The 8,242-nt window shown below is 53.1% G+C and overlaps 1 protein-coding gene across 1 annotated transcript; it reads left to right on the top strand.

Moving 5' to 3' along the window:
- Positions 1-249: 249 nt before the first annotated feature.
- Positions 250-7,823, top strand: MUL1 (mitochondrial E3 ubiquitin protein ligase 1). Its single transcript, XM_037499955.2, has 4 exons — positions 250-407; positions 2,267-2,354; positions 2,730-2,850; positions 4,965-7,823. Exons 1-4 carry the CDS (start codon positions 288-290, stop codon positions 5,692-5,694), a joined length of 1,059 nt encoding a protein of 352 aa, XP_037355852.1. The 5' UTR covers positions 250-287; the 3' UTR covers positions 5,695-7,823.
- The last annotated feature ends 419 nt before the right edge of the window (positions 7,824-8,242 follow it).

Here is an 8,242-nt window from a genome sequence, read left to right as displayed (position 1 = left end):
GAGCAGAGCCCGCGGGCGGCTCGGTAATGGCCGCCGCACCGCTCCTGGGGCAGGAAAGGGCGAGGCAACGACGAGCAACGCTCAGCTCCCCCAAACCTGTCGCCCCGAAGGCCCCCGGGGCGCGGGGACCACCCCGGCCACCCCGCCTTCCGGCCGCCTGGGCCCCGCCCCGCTTCCGGTTCCGGGTCTGGCGCCGGCGGCGGGCGGCGGCTTCCGGGAAGGCCGAGCAGGGGTGCGGCCCGGCCGGGGGTGTCGGCGGGGGCCGCGGAGCTTGAGGCGGCGCAGCCATGGAGAGCGGGGGGCGGCCGTCGCTGGGCCAGTTCCTCCTGCTGGGGACCAGCTCGGTGGTGACCGCCGTGCTGTACTCCGTGTACCGCCAGAAGGCCCAGGTCGCCCAGGAGCTCAAGGTCAGTGCTGGGGCCGCCGGGCCCTCGGCCCCCCGACTCCGCGGGCGGGGACCCCCCAGGGGGAGGCAGGCCGGCCGAGGCCTGGCGGTGCCGGAGCCGGGGCGGAATTCGAGCCTCCTGGTCTCGTCTGCGCGGCCCCTTTTACCCGGAGCCCCGCCCGCTACTCGGCAAGTCTAGACGTCACGCCCCCGCCCGCCACGTCCGAGCCGGACGCCTGCTGGGCCCAGGCCCGGGGGCCGGCGTGGCCCGGGCGGAGGAAGCCCTTGCCCGCAGGACAGCCCACTCGGGAGCAGCTGGAGACTGTGAGCCCGGAAAGCAGCCGGCGGGGCCCGGGGAGGGAGGAGCTACGAGGAGTCTGCCGGGAGCGGAAGCGGAATGCTGGGGAGGGAGGTGACCCCAGCTGAGCGGCAGCGGATGGGGGTCACCGGGCGGCGGATGGGGGCCCCCCCGCAGATGTCCCGGGGAAGAGGGGGTACGGGGAACAGAAGGTGCGGAGACGCTGGGTTTTGCCCACTCAGCTCCTTGCTTCGCTTCCTTTTTTATGTTCCAGTAATTTTAAAAATAACCTCTGTTTCTTGAGTTGTCCTTCCCAGCTGACACAACACATTTCCATCCTGATTTTAATTTTCTCTTCAGAGTAATTTTTTGAGATAGGTGAAACGGCGGTTACCTCCAGACTGCAAATCGGGACACGCGACTCCGCGGAAAGGTCTTAAGGCTTGTCAGCCAGGAACCTGCATTGTGTTTAGATTTCAAGTGCGGGACTTTTTCCTGATGGACCACATTTCTCTGTTGTGAATGTGTGACTCGCTCATGGGAGATACACCTCTTTAGGTCACAGACAGGAGACTGTTTGCCCTTCTGTCCCTCTGGGTTCTGGCAAACAGCAGATGCACAATAAATGCCGGTGAACTTGTTTTGACTGAAACTTCATAACATCACAGACCTCCATCTATCATTTATTTAAAAGATTCCTAAACCTGATGACTAACTTCATTATCACCAGCTTGTTTTCAGCAGGAGCTTAGAAACCAGTATGTGAAATCCCTGCTGTGAGGGGAGTTGCAGAATCTGTTGGAAAGAACCAAGTTACCAGGCAATTAAATTTGTCATGTCATGGCACCCTAGTGAGATCCTGGCTGCACTGGTGTTCTCAAACTCATTAAGTTACTCCGAAGTGACTGGCTAGAAGTGTAACCCATACTTCGTCTCTCACTCCAAAAGTCAGAAATTGGGGTTGGTTAGATGTGGGGGTCTTCAAAGCAGTGAACTCCCCAGGACCCATTTTGAATGACCTTAAAACCTGTGCCACTTTGTTCCTAAATGAGGATAAAACAGTCCTGTCTGTAAAAGAGTTGAAACTCTTAGTATTTATGTTATTTTGAGCAGAAATCATCTACAGAATTTCTCTGTGTTTCTCTCATACTGATGGGAATGCATATTTATTGCATCTCTACTATGTGCCAACCCTTGAGCTGCATTCTTTTGTACTTTAAGTTTCATTTAATCCACAAAAGACTGGTGAGGTTGTTTTCCCCGTCCTTTCTAGTTTTAGCAACCGATACCAGATCATTGAAGTTATCCAGAGTCACAATAGATGCATTGAAGCTTGATTAACTGCAGGCCTTCTGATCGTATCACCCCACTTACCACCCGCTCTGCAGATGAGGGGTGCTGTCCCTGCCTGATGATATGTTAAAACTTCTGGGATATAGAATCGGATGCTCTGGAGTCCCCTTCTTGCCTGATTTCCTTATTCTGTCAGTGAAAAAAAGTCAGTAGTCTTTCCTTTATGCCCTTTAGATTTGATTGAGCTTGTCAGTATTCAGCAGTCAGTTTCATATGTTGTTTGCTTTCAGGGAGCTAAAAAAATCCACTTGGGTGAAGACTTAAAGAGTATTCTCTCAGAAGCTCCAGGAAAATGCGTGCCTTACGCTGTGATTGAAGGTACATTTATTTCCCAGTAAAATGAAAAATAACTTCCTTCTTCCAAGTGTTTGTTAAAGACCTGGGCAGATGGTAAGGGCCTTTAGTAGCCTTGGGACTGTGGTTCAGAACTTGGACTTTGGGATTATTTGCTCTTATGCTCTCAGGGAAATGACCTCATCTTTCCGAACCTTTGTTGGTCACCCCTGAGCTAATCCCTACCTTTTGGGTTGTTGGGAACTGAGGTGATGTGATCTGCGTACAGTGCTGGGCAGAGCAACTGCAAAACAATTCCTTCCTTTGACTAATCAGAGTAGCTCAAACCAAAAATATAAATTACCTCAAAGGGAAGAACAGAACAGTTACTCAGAAATAAAAGAACTTGTTTCTCTGTAGGCGCTGTTCGATCTGTTAAAGAAACTCTTAACAGCCAGTTCGTGGAGAATTGCAAGGGGGTGATTCAGCGGCTGACGCTCCAGGAGCACAAGATGGTGTGGAACCGCACGACCCACCTGTGGTACGGACCCTTCCTCCACCGCCAGGGGTGGGGTGTGCTCCGGGCTCTGATTTGGATGCATCCCTGGGTTCCGTGCTGACCTCTAGAACATCCACAGAGTTCCCAGGGGTGGGGGGGTGGTGGTGGAATCTATCCATGTGTCCTCTCAAGTTTGAGTTCACTGACTTAAGGCATGGATGAAAGATGTTGGTGTTTATAAAATAATTTTGCACCATTACATTTCCATTGGGGGGGTACCATTTCCCCCATAAACCTTATTTATTTATTTTTTTTAAAGATTTATTTATTTATTTATACAAGCACTGGGTACAGTCAGAAGCGCGGGAGGGTGAGAGAATTCACCAGAGCCAGAGTGGGGAGCAGAACAGGCAGACTGACGAAATACACTGCTGAGGGGAGCAGCGGGGTGGCAGGAGAGGTCTGCGCACCATGTGGGACCCTTGCCAGCGGGCTGGAACCGGTGCTGCAGAAGCTGCGGGCAGCTTCGCAACCCAGCACTCAACTGCTGTGCCACCAAGGGAGGCCCCCTTAATGGGTTTTTGTTTGAATTTTTTACATCTATAAAATCAAAATTTTAAATTATGGTTAAAACACTTAATATGAGAGCTCCCCTTTGAACACATTTTTAAGTACAACAAACCAAAACTGTTAGCTAGAGGCACCAAGTTGCACCTGAGATCGCTCTTTTGTCATGTATAGTTGAAACTTTATGCCCATTGAACAGCAATTTCTGTTTTCTTCTCCTCACAATGCCTGCTGGAAACCACAATTCTTTCTGTTTCTTTGACTGTTTAGATATCGCCTATAAATGGAATCACGCGGTATTCCCTGTTGCCTGTGAGTGGCTTAGGTCCCTGTGGCAGGGACTCCTTTTTTATGACTGAGAAATAGTCCATGGTCTGTATTTACAGGTATAGGTGTAGCTGTATCACAGTTTCTTTATTCGTTCATCTGTCGGTGGGCACTTCGGTTGCTTCCTTGTCTTAGCTGTGGGAGTGGGACCAAACCACACTTGGCAGCAATGGGACTGAGTGTGTAGATACAGGTCTCCCCACGCTGAGAGGAGCGCATCCCGTGATACCTGTGCTCAGCCCAGCTGGTGTGAAGTGAAGAAGCAGTTACCGTTAATTAACATGGAAAACGCTCCGGGTATTTCCAGACCCAAAATATCACCTACTCAATCATACCAAATAGTACACACAACCTAAAATAATACCAAGTTATGATAAAAGCAGGGATAACACGGAAATATAAAGCCTGTATAAACCTTGGTGACAAACCTTGGTGACATTGCAGGTTTATTTCTAGATGGCCAGAATAAAGCGAGTCCTAATAATTCTTCTGGGTGCATATAAAATTGATGTTTATGTCACACTGTAGCCTATTAGGTGTGTCATAGTGTCTCTTAAAAAAGAGCGTACACCTTTTAATTACAAAAGACATCACTGATAAAAATTGCTAGCCTTTCTGAGCCTTCAGGGAGTCTAAATCTTTTTTTGCTGGTGGAGGGTCTTGTGAGAAAGATAGTTGTCTGCAAGGTGCAGCGGTGAAGCTGAGCCCGGTGAGATGACCTATGTCGAGTTCCAGGGCAGGAGCCTCTCCGCCGCTTGGGGTGCTGCTGCCTCTAGAACAACTGGCTGCAAAACACACGTTGAGTGCCCTTTCTGCTTGTTGCCTTGTGTTGTAAAAATGAAAATCCTCTTTGGATTTCTTAAGTTAGCAAAGCAGGTACCGATGTAGGTCTTTCATAGGTCTGAACTTCTATAAACTGGAACTTGCAGAAAGCGGGGGTATCTCTGTCTCTTAGAGATCTTGGTTTCGGTTCTTTGGATGTGTTCTTCAAAAGTGGGGGCTGGATCACTTGGTAGTTCTGCTTTTAGTTTTTGAGGAATTGAATATTTATTTTATGGTGGCAAAGGAGATAAGCAGAGGTTATCTGTGACAGTGCCTGAAAACCTAAAAAACTGAGCTTCCCTGTCAAGAGGTGCATGGTCATAGCGACTGCTGCGGGTCTTCGGATTCTGGCCTGGGCCAGCACGTGGGTGCTCTCCAACCCTGCAGGGGCGAGCACTTTGCTGTTTCTTGTCTTATCTTGAGTTCTCTTACTGTTGTAGGAATGACTGTTCAAAAATCATTCACCAGAGGACCAACACCGTGCCCTTTGACCTGGTGCCGCACGAGGATGGTGTGGCCGTGGCCGTGCGCGTGCTCAAGCCACTGGACTCGCTCGATCTGGGCCTTGAGACGGTGTACGAGAAGTTCCACCCCTCGATCCAGTCCTTCACCGATGTCATCGGCCACTACATCAGCGGCGAGCGGCCCAAAGGCATCCAGGAGACCGAGGAGATGCTAAAGGTGGGGGCCACCCTCACAGGGGTGGGTGAGCTGGTCCTGGACAACAACTCGGTCCGCCTGCAGCCCCCAAAGCAGGGCATGCAGTACTACCTAAGCAGCCAGGACTTTGACAGCCTGTTGCAGAGGCAGGAGTCGAGCGTCAGACTCTGGAAGGTCCTGACACTGGTGTTTGGCTTTGCCACCTGTGCCACTCTCTTCTTTATCCTCCGAAAGCAGTACCTGCAGCGGCAAGAGCGTCTGCGCCTCAAGCAGTTGGAAGAGGAGTTCCGGGAGCACGAGGCCCAGCTCCTGAGCCAAGCCAAGCCTGAGGACAGGGAGACCCTGAAGAATGCCTGTGTGGTGTGCCTGAGCAGCTTCAGGTCCTGCGTCTTCCTGGAGTGTGGGCATATCTGCTCCTGCACGGAGTGCTACCGTGCCCTGCCTGAGCCCAAGAGGTGCCCCATCTGCAGGCAGGATATCACCAGGGTGGTCCCCTTGTACAATAGCTAACGGCTTCGGAGCCCAGTCAGACATGGCGGGATACCCCGCTCCCTTCAGGGATTGTTGTCTGGGGCCTTCAGAAGAGCTGTTGTGAGGCAGCTGTTATCTTCAGGGTGATTGGAGGAGGGAAGTCGGGGCCTCTCCAGACCTTATATCTTCAACAAGAGGGTGTTGCCTTTCCACCCTGGGGGGGCAGTTTTCAGCCCAGAGTGTGGGATTGAAGCCCCCCTAGAATGGGTGTGGGGGCATGGCATTCCTCCCCAGGAGCCAGAGAAGTGGGTATGTGACCGAAAACCTCTCATCTCTTACGTGCCAGAGCCGGTGACCTTCAGCTCTACTACTTCTGTGTCTTCTGGTTCTTTCTGATGAACTGTTGGTTCCTGTGGACTTGAGCTTGAATGACTCAGCCAGCAGGGAGGCGAAGTTGCCTTGCAGAGCCACCATGGAGGAGGGTTCTGTCATAGTCTTTTGCTTACACCTTATGGAAAAATTGTTAGGCTGACCGTGTCACTTGTGTCCCTTTCCCCTCGCCTGCTGGCAGCCTCAGTGTGTGCCATGTAGGTGAGGACAAAAGAAAGGGAAATCCAGCCTTCTTCCCCCTGAACAGGTGGGACCCCAGAAGGGACAGCGGCCCCTCGAAGGGCAGCTGGTGATTCAGCGGTGAAGACAGGGCAGCTTGGCTGCAGCCACCTGGGTCTTCCCTGACCTGAAGGGCAGGCCACTGGAACACACTTCTGGCCACTGGAGCACACTTCTGGCCACTGGAGCACACTTCTGGCTGACTTGGAGCTCGCCCGTCATGGGGAAGGGGCGGCTCTGGTTTTCCCTGCCTGACGTGAGCTGGAAAGCTGAAGGAAGCAAAAAGGACTCTGCCTCCTGCGTCCTGGCTCCCTCAGTTGCGCCAAGGCTCACCAAGGAGATGTAACCTGCTTCAACTGAGCAGGGGCCTGGCCCAATCACCTCCCCTCCCCCCCAAAAAAGTTAGCATCCCATGGGTGTAAGCATATTGTCCCTGTTCACCCCCTCAGAGAAGTGGGCTCCTCTCTCACCACCGCGGTGCACAGCTCTACCTTCCCTGGCTGTGAATGATCATCCCCAGTCCTCCTTTGTGTGGGGGTGGCGGGGTGTTCTCTGGGGCTGATGCCAGTTCTGTGCAGTGCCCAGTGTGAATGGCACACATTAAACACCTACAACCAAGTGGTCGCCTGCTGCCTCATCAACAGCAATTCAGTGGCGGGCTGAGGCTTCTGAGGGAGGGCTCCCGACCCCTGTGACAGTGAACTGGTGACCTGGAGGCCTGTATGTGTCCTCAGCCTCGAGGTGGTTTGGGGCTCCCCTAGAAGGTGTGCAGCTTGGTGGTGTCTCAGGCTGTCCTGGGGAGCAGGCTGGGCTCACGCCTGGCCTGGCTCTTCTTTGAGATGTCCCAGTATCCTCCAAGTGAGGCAGTGAGATTTCACCTGTGGAGAGACTGGGACAAGGGGAGGGGACGTTCAGTGAGTTACACTGCTGTGTGCTCTTTCAGTCTTCAGTTTAAGTGTGAGTTAATCCTCACGACCCCGCTGCAGTCGCTCATGGTGTCTCTGCTTTACAGACCGGAAGTAAGCTAAAGGGCAGGTTCCCTTGCGGGGCATACTGCTAATAGGTGGTGAGTCCACATTTGAACTTCTGATCCTCCTGCTCACCAGCAGTGGGGCTGACTAATGCCCTCAGTGCACACAGGAGCACCCCACAAGATGTTTCCCGGGTTAGTGCAGGATGCTGCCTGGTGGAGGAACAGGTGGAAGTGAGGCCTCACTTGCCAGTGCTGAGTCCTGTCATGAGCGATGAAGACCCTAGCCGGGCGTGGTGGCGCGCGCCTGTAGTCCCAGCTACTTGGGAGGCAGAGGCAGGAGGATCACTTGAGTCCAGGAGTTCTGGGCTGCAGTGCGCTATGCCGATCGGGTGTCCGCACTAAGTTCGGCATCAATATGGTGACCTCCCGGGAGCGGGGGACCACCAGGTTGCCTAAGGAGGGGTGAACCGGCCCAGGTCGGAAACGGAGCAGGTCAAAACTCCCGTGCTGATCAGTAGTGGGATCGCGCCTGTGAATAGCCACTGCACTCCAGCCTGGGCAACATAGCGAGACCCTGACTCGCAAAAAAAAAAAAAAAAAAAAAAGACCCTGGTTTTACACAAGCCCTTGGGGGCCTTGGTCAGGGGCAGGGTGACCAATGGCAATGACCCCCTGGTGCCTCAAAGGCTTCTACCTCTTCCCTTGCCCACTGGACAGTTGTTTGGCCAGAGCGCCCAGGTGCTAGTGGCTGCACTGCCCATGGGGGGTTCATGTGTTAATCCCGGATTTCAGCCCTTGGCAGAAATTTCACAAGAAATCTGATCACTGACTGAAAAGAAGGGAAGGCGCCTACCCTCACCCGGCCCAACTAAAAATCTATGTCAGACAAGAATTCTTGATTCCTGGGGAGTTCCTCCAGAGCCTAGCACCCCGCCAGGGGAGTGGCCAGAGCAGCACACTGTCTGTGCCTCATGGAGGGGTCGCTGGCTGGCAACATGGGCACAA

This window comes from Talpa occidentalis, unplaced genomic scaffold (assembly GCF_014898055.3).
Source record: "Talpa occidentalis isolate TD23 unplaced genomic scaffold, MPIMG_talOcc4v2.1 talOcc4.9, whole genome shotgun sequence".
NCBI lineage: Eukaryota > Metazoa > Chordata > Mammalia > Eulipotyphla > Talpidae > Talpa > Talpa occidentalis.
The sequence above is the reverse complement of the archived record's forward strand: the minus strand, read 5'-3'. Positions and strand labels throughout refer to the sequence as shown.